Below are 18,894 nucleotides of genomic sequence, written 5' to 3'. Positions count from 1 at the left end.
TAGCAGTATAATTTTTTATCATCTTGAACTCATTTATTATTAAAGTGTTTTAATTAAATAAAAAATGTATTAAAATAAGAATAATTGGATGTATTAAACTAAAATTTAAAAACTTATTCTAGATAATTTGTAAGTGTTAATTTATAATTTAATTAAAAAAATCATTTGTGATACGATAATTTAAGAAAGTATACAGAATAATGGAGAATAAAGAAAGAAATAAAATACAAAAAGAATGCCTTTTGCAAGCAATTGATGATATGGGCGGAAGATCTTCTAAACTTCTTTGGGTTATTTTTATCGTTAATTTCTTCACGTTACAACTGTATGGTAACAATTCCATGTCTTATGTTTTCATCTCTGAGGTAAGTCTCAATTTTCGGAAAAATTTCTAAATTTGAAACTAAAATGATATTTCTTATATGATGTATGTCCAAAAAGGTACCTGAATTTCATTGCTCTATACCTGAATTGAAAAATGCAAATTGGACGACTAATCAAATCAATGAAATCGCAATTGTTGATCCATGTACGCAGTATAAATTAAACTATACACATCTCGCGAATTTGGGATATGACAACGCATTAGAATTTATAAAAGAATCTGAATTTTTACCGAGTGTAGTGTCTTGCACTTCTTTTACATTCAATGAAAGTGTACATTCAACAATTGTCGATGAGGTATTTATTTAAGATATCAAATTATAGTTTACAACTAAGGTAAAAGACCCCATTAAAGGCACCTTTAACCCCTATTAGTGGCACTTTTTCTTTCAATGAAAAAATGTTCTACTTGGAATAAAAATTAAAAATTTTTTTGATCTAAAGGTCTTAAAGATTAGAAATAATATATTCATTATTGAAATTAATGATTTCATTAATTGAATAAGTACCAAAATCAAAGAAAGTGTCAGTAATGGGGTCCCCGCCACTAATGGGGTCTTTTACCCTTGTAGTTTGATTTATTTATAATAATGTTTTTTTGTTTAATAGTGGGAATTGGTTTGCGAAAAAAAATTGTATCGAGCAAACACATTTTTAGCCTACTCATTAGGCGTAATGGTAGGCTCAGGAATATTGGGCACAATTGCAGATAAATACGGCCGAAAAAATTCATTAATTATCAGTATAGTATTGCAAGTAATTGCTAGTCCTGCAAGTGCATTAGTACCATGGTTTTGGATGTTTATTATTTGTAAATTTTTTATTGGAATGAGTACTGGCGCCATGTATTCATCATCTTTTACTATTTGTAAGATAAATAATTTAAAATCAAATTGAAAAATAGTCATGATTATAAGCGCAATTAAACTATAATTAAATTACGATGTTTTGCTTTATAGTATCAGAAGTTGCGACGGGCAACATAAGAAAAGCGTGTGCAGGTGTTCTAGACGCGTCCTTTTCGATTGGAACGTTTTTCGTTATTGGAATGGCATATTATTTACAAACTTGGCGACAATTGCAGCTAGCAATATCTTGTTCAATGATCCCAATAATTTTACTTATTTGGTAAGGCAATTAATTAAAATCATTCAATTCTATATTATATAATTAATAATAATTATGCATAATGACTTTTGCTAGGTTTTTACCTGAATCTCCAAGGTGGTTGATTTCACAGAATCGTTTCGATGAAGCTCAAAAAATAATTGAAAAATACCACAAATCATTTGTAATGACGCCAAATAATAGTTTAGAAGATTCAAAAACTGACGATAAATTTTCCCTATCAAAATTGCCGAATATAAAACAAGAAAATGACGGATTCTTTCATCGTAACGTTGAAAGTTTGCGAACTTTATTAATGCAGTCAGATTTGAGGAAGAAAATTTTGATTATGTACTTTTCATACTACGTAACTGCGGCAACAAGTTATGCACTTAGTAAGAAATTAAATTAATAATTTTTTATTTTAATTTGTAACTACTAAAACTAATTTAACCTTTTATTATTTTTTTTTTTTTTAGTTTTCAGTATTGATAACTTCAAATCAGACCGCTATGTGTACGTAGCAATATTAGCTTTCAATGATATAATAGCACACTTGTCGATTTTAGCAATCTTAATTTATCTAAGTGGTCAAAAAGCACTCATTATGACACATTCAACTGCATCCCTTTTAATGATTACGATTCTTGCAATTCCCGAAGATAATAAAAATATCATCATGGGACTCGCATTAGCGGCTAAATTTTGTGCTGCTACAAGTTTTACTGCTAACTTGGTTCTTCTCTCAGAATTGTTTCCAACCAATGTTAAAAACACTGCATTAGGAACGTGTGTTGTAATGGGGCAAGTTGGGTCAATGACGTCGCCATATATTGTTGACGTACTTGGAAGTATTGCATGGTGGGCTCCAACAACCCTTTGTAGTACTTTGTCGCTAATGGCGGGCCTTCTTTGTCTTACTATACCAAGAACAAGAATCAATGATGAGAGTAGATAATAGTTGAAAAATCGTCAAATTTACATTTTACAACTTAGTATTTAATAAAAACAATTTAATTCAATCATTTTTTTGTTATAATGAAGTTCAAGATGTATATACTCACAGATATTTCTGTATATATTAAATAAAAAAAAAATGTAAATTTCAAGGTACATATATTTATTTCCTTCATTTTTTTAGTGATGATTAATGATATTTTTTACTTTCATTGGTATGTATATTACTTAAATTAATAATATTGACTTAATGAATTATACATTCATGATGGAAGAAATTATTTCAAGCAATTTAAAGTGGGGATAAACACTTGTCGCGCTTGACGCTGATTTTTTATCGTCTTATGACGCTTAATTTAACTGAGATTATTGAAGGAATTAAGCCGATTATTATTCTGTTAAAAAAAAATTGGGCAAAATTTTTGCTGCTTATAAAACGCTTGATATCGATGAAATTAGTGGTGAAAAAATAAAATTGAATAAATAATGGAGAAAAACGAATGGGCATTGGTGCAAGAAAAGTGCCTGTTGCAAGCGGTGGATAAATTAGGAGAAGGATCGAAAATAGTTTGGATTATTTTTTTCACAAATATTTTTACGTTGATTTTGTATGGCTTGAATTCCATGTCATATGTCTACATTGCTGAGGTATGTTAACAAATTTAAAGAAGCTACTTTATTTTTAATAAATCTCTAATAGTCTGCATGTTTAAAAGATACCAGAGTTTCAATGTTCTATCCCCGAATTGACAAATGCAAATTGGACGAAAGAGCAAATTAATGAAATCTCAACAGTTGATTCATGCCAAAAATATGATTACAATTACACACATTTAGCAAATTTGGGCTACAATAAAACTGCAAAGTATATAAAAGAATTAAAAATTCCGAGTACAACGTCTTGTGAATCGTTTATATTTGATGACAGTGTTCGCTCAACGGTTGTTGATGAGGTAAGCTTTTTCATTTATTTATAGATATTTATATCGTAATTTAATTACAATTTTTTAATCTTATAGTGGCAATTAGTGTGCGACAAAAAATTACACCGGGCAAATACATTTTCCGTGTACGCAGCGGGTATCATTGTTGGTTCAGCATTTTTTGGAACATTTGCAGATACATATGGGCGAAAAAATTCTTTGATCATCAGTATAATACTACAAATTATTTCTGGACCTGTCAGTGCATTAGTACCGTGGTTTTGGGTCTATATGACTTGCAGATTCTTTACTGGAATGAGTCTCGGTGGAATGTTTTCGTCAGCATATACCATTTGTATGGAAAAATTTATATTCTGCTTTTGGCTCACTAATTTAATAAAAAGATTGCGATTGTTTGATAAGAATATTCATATAAAATTGTAGTGTCAGAAATTGCAAAAGGTAGAAGAAGAGAAGTATATATCAGTCTTCTCGATGCTGCCTTCTCAATCGGAACTTTTTTTCTGATAGGTATGGCTTATGTATTACCGACATGGAGACAATTGCAATTGGGGATATCATGTTTTATTATACCGATGACTATTCTAATTTGGTAAATATCATAATTATACTTTCATTTTGTCTTTTATTAAAAATCACTAAAAAATTTTGTCTTTTTCGTTTTTTCAATTTTTAAAAAAATTTTTTTCTGAGGATAGTTATTAATTAATAAAATATACTTTTTTTAGGTGGATACCTGAATCACCTCGATGGTTGGTATCACAAAACCATCATGACGAAGCTCAGAAGATAATTGAAAAGTATTGCGGATCACTTGAGATACCACCAATGTCAACTGTGGAAAATTCAACAGTTAATTTCAAATCATCTTCATTAAATAAGAAAAAAAAAGATTTTTTTAACCGTAATTTTGAAAGTCTCAGAATTCTGTTTACAGATTTTAGAAAAAAAATTTTAATTATGTATTTTATTTGCTACGTGACAGCAGCAGTCTGTTATTCACTCAGTAAGAATTTCGAAAAATTTTCTATAAAATTTAAACCATGTAAAATTGCCTTTTCAAATATTCATTTTATAATTTTCAGTTTTCAACGTTGACAATTTCAGTACAGACCGCCATCTCTTTATGATAGTAGTAGCAGTTGAAGAAATAATAGCGCATTTGACAATTTTAGTAGTTTTTATATTTTTAAGTAGCCGGAAATCACTGGCTTTAGCTTATCTCAGTGGGTCTGTTTTGCTAATGTTAATTCTGGTTGTTCCTGTAGAAAATAAAAAAGTAACCATGGGTTTAGTATTAGCTACTAAATTCTTTGTAGAAACGACTTTTACGTCTTCTATAGCATTAAATTCAGAATTGTTTCCTAGCAACATCCGAAACACTGCTCTCGGAACTTGCGTGGTAATGGAACAAATGGGCTCTTTAACTGCTCCGTATATTGTTGACTTACTTGGAGACATTGTTTGGTGGGCTCCGACACTTCTTTGCTGTATTTTATCTCTTTTAGCTGGATTATTTTGCTGCATTATACCCCCAACAAACCTGAGTGATGAAAATAAATCTAAAAGTAACAAAAAAGATTCGGCAGCGGATTGAAATTCGGAAAAACATAACTAGTATTGAACAAAATGACAAAAAATTATCATATTAATATAGATAATAAAGATGAAATAAGAAGAAAAACTATGATTACTAGCATAATGGATGATGGATCTTATTAAAAGAATGGTTGCATAGTTTCATCTTAAATATTGTGACAACAAAAATAATAATAGATTTTTAATAAATTATGTATAAAATAAATTAATCAATAAATATATGTAGTAGATATCTTAAACAATATGTAAACCACAAATATTTTTGCGCAAACGCTTCGAATATTATTTATTGTTTTATTTAATTATAAAAAGAATACCATATTTTTAAAATAAAAACATCGAATAATGAAATACCTAAACATATGGTTATAATTATATAAACATACGTGAATATAAAAAATTTTAATGACAGAAAATATTATACAGCTGATAAAAATGAGAAATTATAAGCTACTCATGTATTTTAATTAAAAGACAATGGCTGCGTTCAAGTTTACTAAGTTCTTAGCAGATCTGAGCATATCTTGTAGCAACAACTTAAAATAACTATATTATTTTTTTTTGTAATCTATAATAAAACAATGCAAGGTATATTTATTTAAGTGTGTCTAAAATTAATTTTTTTGTTAGATAAAGTCAGCCCTGCTCAGAACTTAGTAAACCTGAACGCAGCCAATAAAATACATTTAATCATATAAAGTTTTTCTAAAATTCATTGAGCTAAATAATATTACGCATAATGATTGATGTCATTTTTTATTATCTTCAATATACATTATTTATACTAAAAATGTTATTTTTAAAATGTATTTATGTATACTCGTATCAATAAATATACATCAGAACAATACAAAAGGTAGGGATTTGCACCTGTTGGTCATGAAACTGAAGTCGTATTTTCTGATAAACAATATCAGGAACATAAAGACATTATAATAATGGTGGTCATTTAAGCTGTTGAATCAGTATTAACTTTTCATCTAAATGTTTTGTGAGTTTTCGTAAAATTTTTTTAAAATACCTAATAGTTTATAAAATTGTGATGCAAGAGTTTTAATGAATTTGCGATAAACTGAAAAAATTGCATAATCAATGGAAAATAACGAAAAGAATTTAGCAAGAAAAAAATGTCTTTTGCAAGCAGTGGATAAATTAGGCCAAGGATCCAAACTCATGCGGATAATCGTCGCTATTAATCTTTTTACATTATTATTGTTTGGACTTAATTCCATATCATATATCTTCATTGCCGAGGTTTGTAAAAATCTTATTTTATAAATTTATGATAATAAATCTGTTTATTCATTTAAAACAGGAAACTGACTTCCAATGCTCGATCCATGAACTAGTAACAGCAAATTGGACAATAGATCAAATTAATAAAATTTCACCTGATGATCCGTGCAGAAAATACGATCATAATTATACACATTTAGTAAAATTGGGTTATAATAAAGCATTGAAATTCGTAAAAGAATCAGAATTTTTACCGAATACAGTTTCTTGTACGTCATTCACTTTCAATAACTGTGAACGCTCAACAATTATTGATGAGGTACGCACTTAAATTTTAATATTATAAATTATAATTTATGATTTATAAGTAGTTGATTAACTACATTTATTTTTTCATTAGTGGGAATTAGTTTGTGATCAAAAAGTACATCGAACATACACGTTCTTGGTGTACTCATTGGGCATCGTTTTTGGCGCAGCTATTGTAGGTATATGTGCAGATAAATATGGCCGTAAAACATTATTGATGATCGGTATAATATTGCAAATCGCTTCTGGACCTGCAAGTGCATTAGTACCTTGGTTTTGGACTTTTTTGCTGTCTAGATACCTGGCAGGAGTGAGTACGGGTGCGATGTTTACAACAGCATACACAATTTGTAAGAAAAATTTGACAAATTTCTCTTAAACCTTTGTAGCAAAAGCAACAAAAAATTAATTTTTGTCTCTTTAATAAGAATACTAAAAATTTCAGTGTCAGAAATTGTAAAAAAAGATAAAAGAAAAGTATTGGTAGCTGGTCTTGATTCGATGTTATCAATTGGAACTTTTTTTGTAATATGTATGGCCTATATTTTACCAAATTGGCGCGAATTGCAGTTGGGAATATCATGCTTCTTGATCCCTGTTTTAAGTCTTGTTTGGTAAGAACACAACATAAGACCAGTGAATTACACTGAAATGTCAATTTATCACAACAAAGTATACTTATAAGAGTAATATAAATTTTTTTTTACTAGGCTTATACCAGAGTCACCAAGATGGTTAATATCGCAGAATCGGTACGACGAAGCTCAAAAAATAATTGAACGATATGATAAATCGTTTGTCGAACCACCGACTTACAGTATAGAGAATCCGACATTCAACTTTTCAGCACCAAAATCTCTTGAAACAATAAAGAAAAATAAAGGTTTTTTCTATAGAAATTTTGAAAGTCTGATAATTTTGTTTACTACTTCAGATTTGAGAAGAAAAATTTTAGTTATGTTCTTTACATTCTACGTTACAATGATTGTTGATTATATACTCAGTAAGAATTTAATTTATTTTTTAATTTTTTTCATGTGGATGCAAATTATCTAATCCACAACTTTTTTGACATTCCAGTTTTTAGTGCTGACAATTTCAACTCAGACCAGTACATTTATATATCCATAGCAGCAATCAATGAAATTTTAGCAAACATGACCATTTTAGTGGTCATGATTGTTTTAAACACTAAAGAATCGCTTATCATAGTTTATATACTCGCATTTTTCTTCATGATTACAATCACGGCGATTCCTACCGAAAATAAAAACATTATTATTGGATTAGCGTTAGCAGCCAAGTTTTGTAATTCAGCAAGTTTCACTGCCAACTTGGTATGGAATTCAGAGTCATTCCCCTCAAATATAAAAAGTACAGCTTTGGGACTGTGCATAGTTATGGGTCAAGTTGGGTCAATGACAGCACCTTTTATTGTTGATTTACTAGGAAAGATTGCATTGTGGGTGCCTACTACGATTGGAAGTATTTTGGCTTTGATAGCTGGATTATTATGTTTCATACCTCAAACAGTACTCGATGATGAAAGTGAATTGAACGTAGACAAAGAAGTATAACAAGCACCTGATTAAAATTTTAAATAAAATTGAATGTAATATCAAAATTTTTTTTAATTATATTTTTTATAATAAACTTGATACGTAAATGAATTCGGTTAGTTAATTTTTAAATCAATTTAACAATTCGAAGATTTAATTTTTTATTTCAAATGTAAAACTCAAAAAAGCGAATTTAGTTTAAAAAAATATAAGTTATCATTGTCATGAATTTTTATAATTTTTATTTAGTTGTAAGTATTATTTTTTATTTTTTTATTGTAAATAAAGTTGGTAAATTTGACTATACCGAATAAATAGTTTGTTATTTTTATTGTCGTAAATTATTTTTAAATAATACTTATACTTTTTCTTATTTAAATATTTTTAAGTCTTTATTGACTTGATTGCCATAGTAACGTTATAACATATAATAAATAGAATACATGTAAGTAGTGTAGTTGTCCATTGTTAATTTATAAGATTGACCAAAGCTAAATTTTACGTAACTTAATAAAAAAAAATGTCAAGTCTATGTAAAACTGACAAAGACTGTGAAGATGATATTGAAAAACAAATCCAATGTATTGAAAAACTTGATGAGTCTATAATCCAAATAAACGATTTGGATTTAAAATTAAAGGCAAAAAATATTTAATAATAAAACTTAATTTATATGTCTAACAGTTATTTCATACAAATTTAATTTCAGGAAGTAACAAATGAATTGTCTAATTTACAATTTAAGAATCACCAGATTTTAAAAGAATCAATGGCGTCGAATTTCAAAATTGGACCCTTGGCTGAAAATACTAATAAATATTTAAATTCATATTCAATTGATCTGTCACAAGAAAATACATCTGAAAGTGCAAATATTTCATCAGAAAAACCTTCTCAAGATATATCATGCATCATAAAAAACGTAAATAATCCTAAAATCATTACTGTTGATAATTTAAAATTAATATTTTATGGTATTTTTACTACCAGAGTTCTATTTTTGATACACAAGTACTTTCAATAACTGACGAAGAAAAATTACAATTGGAATCATTGCTACATGATAATTCAGCAACTAATAAGTCTATTGAAGCAATATTGGAACACAATTATGATAATCAACCAAACCCGTATAAGTTGGATGAAAAATCAATAAAGTCACTTGAAGATATAAATAGAAAACTAGAGATATATAAGCTTGATCATCTAAATGATGATCTTCCGATAAATAATCCTAACGATTTAAATAATTAACTTACTTTTATTTCAACTCAAATCTTTGTAATTTTGTTTTTGCCTATCCTGTTTTAGCTCTCAGAAAATCAGAATAAGAATAAAGAGTAATGAAGATGTAAATTTATTGCTTGAATTAGAAAAAATGATTAATTACTTTAATTTTTTATGTACAAAATTGAATCTTGTATCTCAAATTATTAATATATATTAAAAAAAAACTATGATTTATCTTTTTTCTTATTCTTGTCAGAAATTGTGTACTTATCATAACTCTTTGTCGGGTCGAATGGCTCCCATCTGCTTGCTGGGAAGATGTGTTTATTTCTTTCGTACCAAGATCTGTAAAAAAAAAAATATTTAGTATTTTTTTATAAATTTATATAAATTAAAATTGAAAAAAAGACACTACTAACATACCTTAGCAAAACTTTTCCAGCATGCGATTCTTCTGTCTCTACAGACGCGTCGTGCAACATACGAATGTCATCGTGTACATCAAATGTGAATAATGGTCCACTTTTTCCTCTCGCCTCAACATAGAAAATGATATATTTAATAACTTGCTTTCTTTAAATACATAAGTAGTAAGTTAGTAAGTTGTGTGTACTTTACCTTTGTCACGATAAAGTCATAAAATGTATAATGGTGAGGAAGAATCAAATCTTCTTTAACATACATTAGTTGATCAGCCATTACAGTCTTCAATTCACTGAATTCACGTCTCAGTACTTCCAAACAACGTTGTAATAGTTGATAAATTGAATTCCCTGTATAAAATGCAAAACTAATACCAGTTAAAACATGAGATTAACTTTTATTTTTTCAACTATTAATTTTTTTCATTTATATTTTTCGAAATGTTTTAATTAAGTTCATTAAAAAAATAAATACTAACAAAAAATAATTTAATAATTAACAACAAAATTTAAGAGCATACTACATATTAAATAAAAAAAAAATGAACAAATGAATTAAATTGGAGTAATTAATTACCTTTTTTCATAAAAACACTTCTCCTGTGTCCAGATCCATCCCAATAACTGAAAGTAATCTCAATTTCTTCCTCTTTCAAAGCATTTTGCTTCATAGCCCATTCTTGCCTTAACTCCTCTCGCAGACGGTTTTCCTCTTCTTCTCTTTCTCTGTCGGGCAAAAAACTCGTATCAACATCTGGATTCTTTTTGATCTTTTTAATTGGCTGGCAAGAATCTTGTGAATCATCATCTGATTTTTGAACCGCTTCAACTTCAGCTTTATCACCTTCATCACCATCAGACTCAGCTTCGTCTTCATCCTCATCCAAATTAAAGGACAGTGCCTGTATCTGTCGTTTCTGTTTATTCTTTTCAGCCTGCTTGGCAGCCAATGCTCTTTCTTTTTCCTGCTCTTTCTCACGTTCTTTCTGAGCCAGTTTCCTTTCCCGTTCTCGCACAATATTCTCCTGCTTCGCTTTCATCTCATTGAGAGTAACCAGACCGATGGTCGATGTTTTAAGTTGTTGTTCGACTGCATTGTAGTGCGTAGCGAATTTATTTTCAATATTGTGAATTTTGAGATCATCCTCTATTTTTTTTTTACGCAATTCAATTTCTTGTTGAGCTATTTCACGTTTTTTCATCAACTGCATTGCTCTACCAGCTTCACTGGCTGCTCCTTTGTAATGCGCCATTGTTTTTTTAATTATATTCCAACACTTTAATAAAAATATGATCTTCATTAGAATTATATCAAGAAAACATATTCAATTAACTATTGAAATAACAAGGAAAATTGCTTTATTTAATTGCCTACAATATTTTACTGTTTATCCAAAATATCAATATAAATTATAAAACAAAAAAATAATAAATTACTTACATGTTACGAATAAAAAACTTTTCAAAGTCGATTACTGTAATACAATTGTAGTTTTAACAATTTGTCTATTTTTTTTTAATTATTAATAAATAAATAGAATTGTTAAAATGTCAACAATTTTTCTAACCTTTCTTTACGTTGTTGACACTGGAGATAAAGTTGTTAAAGTTGTCACACGGAACGAAAGCAAATGCATTGATAATATTGTGAGAGTATTTTTCATCACATGGTAAATTAATTTATATTACCGATTGTACATACGAATTATAAATTTATTTATAATTATTTTCCTAATGGATTTTTATTATTATAAATATTAATCTATTAATAATTTTAATTGTTACGACTTATACATTAATGTAATTTAAAAAAAATTTTAATTTGCCGCGTCGGTATTATAACAGCTAAGATGGCGTCACTTGCATTCATTTCTGAGTGGAGATTTTCTGAGAAAGCGGGAATACGTCGGACTCCATAATAAAAGCGTTGTGCCCTACCACCAAACTGAAATAAATATTAATAAATTGAAACAGAATTAGTGTTTAATAATAATCAGTAAAGATTCGTATTTTTCAAATGATCACTTGAGTGTTGGCTCAACTGCTAATGATTCAAGAACATTGTCATTACAACATAAAGGAATATTTACTTCGACTGATTACATCGTCATCTTCATCATCAGCAGTATGATGCTGTTTTCAATTACCGGAATGTTCATCAAATGAATTGACAGATTGATATTGTGAAATTCTCTCATCACATTGTAAGTTGAAATGTTTATAAATGATGTAAACTTTTTATCTAGTCTTAGTGGCTGTATACATTGGTCTTTTATTTTATGGCATTGATAGCAAGAGACGAATATATTATTTTATTATTTAATTTCCACAACACGATTGTATTGAAATAAAGGAAATTATTTTTTCTCAATGTCGAAAAATGTCAAAACAACTTTTATTTTAGAAAATAGCAAGATTATGGACGTTCTTATCGACAGCTTCTTCTTTTAGAATTCATTGGTAGTATAACCCTACCACAGATGGTGCTTTCATCTATGAAATTTGTCGCAAAACATTTATTAGTGTAGAAATATTAATTTATACTAATCATTATCCAACAAAAATAATCCAATATTATTGATTTACAACGCTTAATAATTTATTTATTTATAAATTCATGTTGACGGAAATAAAACAAGGAAATATTCATCATCACATCTTAATACTATTTTCAAGATCTAGAGCTAGTAAAGTTGCTAAAATCAAAGAAATTATAGAATTTATAAACTCTCAATCTGAACTTTATTCTCATTCAACAAAAAGTTAACTTATTTGATCATTTTTATTGAAAAGACTTTTATTAAAATTTATTCTTAAAATAGATTAAGTATCTAATGAAGAACATCTTAAGATCGTAGATTATTTAGGAACAATTAACAGTGAAAAGAAAAAAAAACGGATGAAATCTTGACTGATAGTTCAAATTCTCTTCATTAAAACTTAACTAGGTAATCTATCCGATATTAAATTTCACAATTAAAATCATGTTAAATTAATAGCTTCTACTACTTATGAAAACAATGCAGTTTTAGATCCGCCCGATAAATTTCAATCCTCTCAGAAGATAAAAATTATCAGAAGAAATCAATCACTAATTGAGCTTTTCTGGAAGATTTTTGAAAATTATATACGACCCTCAGTTGAATAGAAAAGAAAAAATTAAAGACATTTAGACGTAGGTCTATATAAGTTATGCCACAAATCGACCACTTCATTGATTATGCAATAGATCGGTGGTTCGCCAAGTGGTTTCACTCGTGAATCGTGATATCATGAGGGCGTACGTACTTAATTTATAAAAAAAAAATAATTCCGTGATTGCGGTCTATCATTTATAACGAGGTTAGGGTTAACACGTGTATTACCTAAGTATATCATGTGTCTATGACATCCGTGATAAACAAAAATATTTTTATTACTCAAACTCGTAATACCGCTTTTTATTTGCACACGTAACTAAAAACTCGTATTTTTGAATTACATATATAATAAAATAAATAGGAAAAAAATAAATAGCAACTTTGCTTTACAAACAAAGAAGAAAAATTCAGTGAAAAAATTTACTGAAGGACAATAGAAGTACTTATGTCTAAGTTTAAAATAATAACTACAATGAAGCATTGAAATCGAATGGCCCGCATCAGGTTGATTGGAGAACCCCCACATCGATGATAGGACCTACTGTCAGTATATCAGAATAGGAAGACCAAACAGAACGTTTACAATATGCTGAAGAACCACAAGGGCCAGGATCCAGAGTGTAATACAACAGGGCTGCTGCTATATGTATGTATAATATACCAAACAGTAGAAGTAGATAGATTGTTCAAAGGGATGGAAGGAAAGCAAGCATCTGATCTGGAGTAAGCTCTTGCCGTGGCGATGGAACCAACAATAGAGGTGGGATGCTCATTTGTCTGCAGATATTGTTGTCTGTTCGGGTGGAAACATGATCTGCGTACTCTCTACCCCTCCATCACTTAAACACACATGCCCTTTTTATTTTATTCTTAAATTAAATGGCTGGTCTTCTAATTAAAATTATTTTTCGTTTAGTAAACAATGCAGTCTTTAAAAGTGCAATAAATAAGCTTAATGAATATCAAAAATTAGAAATTAATCAGAGATTGTTGGGACAAAGCTATCTAATTTAAACTTAAACTGTTGAAACAGTCAAGAGTGATGGTTGAAGCCCAACGGAATATTTACAATTTTAAAGAAATCGGTCAAGTATTATTAACAAAATAAAATAAAAGTATTAAAAAATTGGGCTGCTTCTTCGGAGAATCTGGAGAAGAGAAAGTAATGTGGGGTAAAGTTTTTAGCTCATTGGGCAAATGAACAAATTCGTGAGGACAGATTCGACGTCCCCGTATAGATTATTATACGTAGGGCCTTCGCGAGTGAAGAAGATACGTGTATATGTAAGACAAAAAGGGAGAAGTGGACAGTGGACCTGATGTTTCGGTATACCCCGAGGACCACCAGGTATAAAGTATGTAGATTTACCATCAGGGAGACGAATACGATCGCTTATCTTGGCCATCGGAGTTCAGCTTCCTTATTAACAGATGATCGGGCACTTATTTTATAGACATATCGCTTGTATTATAATTTTATTTTTTGTATATTTTGTGCGATAAGTAACGATTCATATTTACAGATAAAAATAGTGGTCAAAAGTACCTAATAATCATAGTAATTAGTGAAAATAATTCATGCTTAATAAAATATTACTGTCCTTAGTTTGGTAAAAAGATAGAAATTAAAATTTCGCTAAAAATTTTAAGAGTGTAAGCCGTGCAGTAATTTTATCGATTAATTTGTAAACTTATATTTTCTTTTTTAGTTTCATTGAATAATAGAAGAAAAAAAAACAGAATCTCTTAGACACCAGGTTTGTTGAAGCCGAGAAAAATTCTCCACTTTCGCGGTAACTGGTGAGTTTTTATATTTTTATTTAATTATTTTTAATATTACTGAGATTTACAAATACATAATTTAATTAAAAAATCTCTGAAAAAAGTAAAAACTATTAGGATATTTTATGAAATATCCTCATATTCAATTCTAGTTTTTTTTCGTATGAAAATCTTAGGACACTTATTTATAATTTTATCTATAACATCAATCCTTAGACGTTTTACTGCTTCCTACTTAAATAAATTACTACGAAGGATAATCGATCTGGTTATATACATGCTATGCGTAGTTAAGTTAAACGTTTAAAATTAAAACCATTAAATAGTAATGTTAAAGTGAAATAGAGATAGTTGATTGAAATGATTCCTTAGACGGATAGGATGCGATCATACCCAAGTTGAGTTAGAAAGCATCACGCGAGAGGATTATATTAGTACATGCACATATATCTATATAATATGGCTTTCTCTACACCTATCTTTATCTCTCTCACTCTATTTCTCTTGTACTCTACACTCAGTAAAAGCCGGATCGGATCGTTTAGTTGCTGTGGCAGGTAATTTGACGGGCGCGTATAATACGACGTTAATAGAATGGAGTATAGGTCCCTCGGGCGTGCCCATAAATCTTGGTTAATTTGGCAGAGTCATTGAATACGCTCCCGAAACCGCTGTACTGTGCACCATCGCAGTTTTATGTCCTTTTTTCTATCTTTCTGGCCATCACTATCTCCATTATCTTTATGCTAAAGTGTTGTTAGATCCAATCATTTTCCAATGATGAGATTCGCCAACTTAAACTTCAATAACCGCCGCACTAAATTCCCATTCCCACCTTCTGACTCCTGATTTTAAATTTCCAACTTTATTTAGTATATTATTGATTTAATTTTCTGGCCAGTCGTAAATTAACTCAGTACTTAACCCTTAATTTACTGCTTATACTTTTTAGTAGATTTCATAGAAATCTAACTATTGCATTGGGCCTTATGACGGAACTTTTGAAAAATTTTGCCATATTTCGACTCAGCTCGTCAAGCGGATCCAGAAAATGCATATGGTTCAAAAGTTTATATATGTATGTATTTATATATATACGATATAATCGGCATTGTCTCTTCTCTAACTTCTGTAATTCTATACGGATCTCAATAAAACGTAACATACTTATTCTTAGGACAATTTCCGAGGTTAAGTTCTAAGATGAGCCAAATCTTTCGATTAGTTTAAAAATGAGAGCAATTCAAAAATTTTCAAAAATCGCAAAAAATTTTCACTTTTACCTTATTTCCGTGCAATAACAATGGAACGCGACATCCTATCAGATTTCTGTAAATTGCATTTGAAAGCTTATTTAATAAGCTTCAATTTGTGTACTTATTTATTTCTCCAAATTAAATAGTTTAGGAATAATAGCAATTCAAAAATTTTCAAAAATCGCAAAAATTTTCTCTTTTACCGTATTTACGTGCAATTACAATTTACAGCTTTAATTTGTGTATCTCACTATGTCTAGGCCAAAAATCACCTGCTTTCTCAGACAGATTTAATGAAATTTTACTTTTGCATTCGTTTTGACGTCATTGTTGTTTAATCAAACAGAAATTTATTTTTTTTTTTCGTATGCAACCCTAGTAGTATTTTTATTATTCATCATGAAATCTACTTCCATTTCGTCTGCCGAATGGCCTTTTTTTATTTAACACTCACTTTAAGTATAACATAACTCAGGCATTGAGAAATTTCATTTGACTTTCAACAAATTAAATAAAAGGGAATTATATATGAAGTCCTTGTTATTACTACATAAAATACACAAATAATAAATAAAACATCTACGTCAATGATGAGGTTTTCATACCTCATTATTATTATTATTATTATTATTATTATTATTATTATTATTATTATTATTATTATTATTATTATTATTATTATTATTATTATCACTTTATACGGTCTAGCTTTGTTATTATACTTTTTGATTAGTTTTTTTTTGCGTCTTCGCTTTGTGACCAGCGTCCCACAAGCCACAACAAAAATCCGCCGTTAAATAAACTATGACGCAACGTTTCTCAGCAAGAGTTCACTTCAGATTTAACACCGGATATACCATGTGAATTAAACAAAAGCGATATTGATTATCTTCGCCTTTTATTTATACATTCATCGACTTGCGAGTAAATATATAAATAAATAAGCGAAGACATATTTGTTTTAAGTAAATCGAATGTTTGAATTGTAAGTGATATTAAGGCTTCATTATCAAAAATATTCACCGGGTAGAGATTCTTTCTTTCTTTTCGGGTTTTATCTTTTATTAGGGGAAAAGACTACTTGAGAAGTCATAAGCTTCCCTTTTAGTTTGCATGATCTATCAAGAAACCTATATTGATCAAATATGGATTTCATTCTATTAGAAAAATGTTTTATACGGTTTTTGATTTTAAAATTACATATAATATTTGCTCTTTTAATTGGTCCTCACTAAAATGCTGACATAAAAGTGCCTTGTTTTTTAATTTGAGAAGAAATTTTAATATGTATAATGTATAAAATTGAGCTTAAAAATTACTATTACTTAAAAATTATAGATTTTAAAAAATAGGAACTATTAAAATTGATGAATATGGGTGACATCCAGAGGTTGTTTGATATATAATATATATATATATTTATGTGGCATATTTATATAATGCGGCGTATCCTTTAATTTGGAGTTAATTTACGATTTCGGCTAGATAATAATAAGCAAAGTTACTAAGAATAGAAACGTTGGGGAGGTCTCTATAAGAGAGAATTTATAATGTATAAAATTATAATGAAAATTAAGCAAATTACATGTTTGAAGAGTGAAGAGCACTTGGTATTCGTTATACTTTTATTATGTTGAGGGATCGATCTCGATCGGTTCCGATCGATTGCTCAGATCGCCGGAGATGGTGCCAGATGGTCTACGGAATATACGCGAGAACAGGGAACCCAAGCCATTACGGTTTTTCAAGCACCCGTAATGAAATTATAAAGTCACTAGACCGTCCTTCACTTCTTTTATTTTTATTTTTTTATTTTTAACCTCATTCACTTTGAACTCGAAATTTACAGTTAACTGATGAAAAAGGTTAGTTCAACGGCAATATTGGCATCAAATAATCTAGTATGTGAAATATTAACCGATTCATAGATGTATTTTTATAAAAATGTTCCAGTTTAAACAAATAGTCCATGTCTAATGCTAATGAGATTTTGTACTTAATAGAAGGTCATTTTGATTTGAGATTTAATTTGATGTTTTTAAAATTTTACAAATATTAGATTTGTAAATTTAGGTTTCAATAAAATTAACGTACAATAATTTAACGTCATCTGTTTAACATAGACTAATGAAAAATATTTACTTGATTCAAGAGAAAAAATTTTTTAACCAAGATCAATCTCTGAGTTCAATCATTTTTCGACTTGATTCAATAAAAAGTCAGAATTTTCTTAAATTTAAGGAAAACTATTTTCTCAAAATTCTTATATTAGGTATACTGAAAAAAAATTCTATTATAAAATATTTTTTCCACTTAAAAATTAATATTTTTAATTAATTTCTCAGTTTGCATACAAGGTGATATTTCTTGAAAAAAAAATATAATAATTCTTATGGTTTCAAAAAAATAAATGAATAATGGAATTAAATTTCGTAAAAACTAATAAAATCAAAAATATTAAGTAATAAACAATTTTTCAGTTTAAAAGTTAAAAGCTACAACTACTCACAGAGCATAAATTGTCGAAACTTTACTTTTTTTAATTAACGAGAACTCTTTTCGAAAGTTATTTATATTATTTACATTACGTACATTGTTTTTATAGAATTCATGTTCTGTACAGTCTAGCAATCGGCAGAATCACCACAAAAAATGCAAGTTACATCAAATAAATTTATAGTCTACCTCATTTTACCTAGAAATAGTGTCAATAATTGCAACTTTTACCGTATAATTATACTGACCAATGACTTTGATGCTCAGAGACCCAGAATAATGAAGATATGTATATGTGTATAAAACAGAATTTAATCTCAACTTGTATACACTCGACGGAGGAAGTGAATGTCGCCCAAGGGAGGGATTGAAGCAAGTTTAAGTATTAAGTAGCCGTTCCGTCCGCTGTCAGTCTATGCTCTAATTAATCATAATTGACGTCCGCGCGAAGCTTGACGCGCATTTGTCACATA

At 28.9% G+C, this 18,894-nt stretch overlaps 3 protein-coding genes across 4 annotated transcripts; 2 read left to right on the top strand and 1 right to left on the bottom strand.

Moving 5' to 3' along the window:
- Positions 1-126: 126 nt before the first annotated feature.
- Positions 127-8,203, top strand: LOC123259658 (organic cation transporter protein-like). 2 transcript variants are annotated; one of them, XM_044720298.1, is made up of 6 exons: positions 127-365; positions 442-681; positions 6,628-6,886; positions 6,982-7,150; positions 7,247-7,539; positions 7,617-8,203. In XM_044720298.1, the coding sequence occupies exons 1-6, from the start codon at positions 201-203 to the stop codon at positions 8,111-8,113; spliced, it is 1,623 nt and encodes a 540-aa protein (XP_044576233.1). In that variant the 5' UTR covers positions 127-200; the 3' UTR covers positions 8,114-8,203. The 2 variants fall into 2 exon arrangements, with proteins under 2 accessions (XP_044576233.1, XP_044576238.1); XM_044720303.1 differs by lacking the exons at positions 127-365; positions 442-681 and adding exons at positions 5,789-6,245; positions 6,307-6,546 and having other exon boundaries at positions 7,617-8,199.
- Positions 2,752-5,151, top strand: LOC123259677 (organic cation transporter protein-like). Its single transcript, XM_044720313.1, has 6 exons — positions 2,752-3,096; positions 3,165-3,401; positions 3,468-3,726; positions 3,816-3,984; positions 4,121-4,398; positions 4,478-5,151. The coding sequence occupies exons 1-6, from the start codon at positions 2,935-2,937 to the stop codon at positions 4,987-4,989; spliced, it is 1,617 nt and encodes a 538-aa protein (XP_044576248.1). The 5' UTR covers positions 2,752-2,934; the 3' UTR covers positions 4,990-5,151.
- A 307-nt stretch (positions 8,204-8,510) lies between the features above and the next one.
- Positions 8,511-11,339, bottom strand: LOC123267773 (protein FAM50 homolog). Its single transcript, XM_044732618.1, has 5 exons — positions 11,189-11,339; positions 10,325-11,024; positions 9,944-10,098; positions 9,749-9,861; positions 8,511-9,670 (listed from the first exon to the last, which is right to left on the bottom strand). Exons 2-5 carry the CDS (start codon positions 10,998-11,000, stop codon positions 9,550-9,552), a joined length of 1,065 nt encoding a protein of 354 aa, XP_044588553.1. The 5' UTR covers positions 11,001-11,024; positions 11,189-11,339; the 3' UTR covers positions 8,511-9,549.
- Between the last annotated feature and the right edge of the window lie 7,555 nt (positions 11,340-18,894).

The sequence above is a fragment of the Cotesia glomerata genome, linkage group LG1 (assembly GCF_020080835.1).
Source record: "Cotesia glomerata isolate CgM1 linkage group LG1, MPM_Cglom_v2.3, whole genome shotgun sequence".
Taxonomy (NCBI): domain Eukaryota; kingdom Metazoa; phylum Arthropoda; class Insecta; order Hymenoptera; family Braconidae; genus Cotesia; species Cotesia glomerata.
Note: the sequence above shows the minus strand (reverse complement) of the source record. Positions and strands in the feature narration are given on the sequence as shown.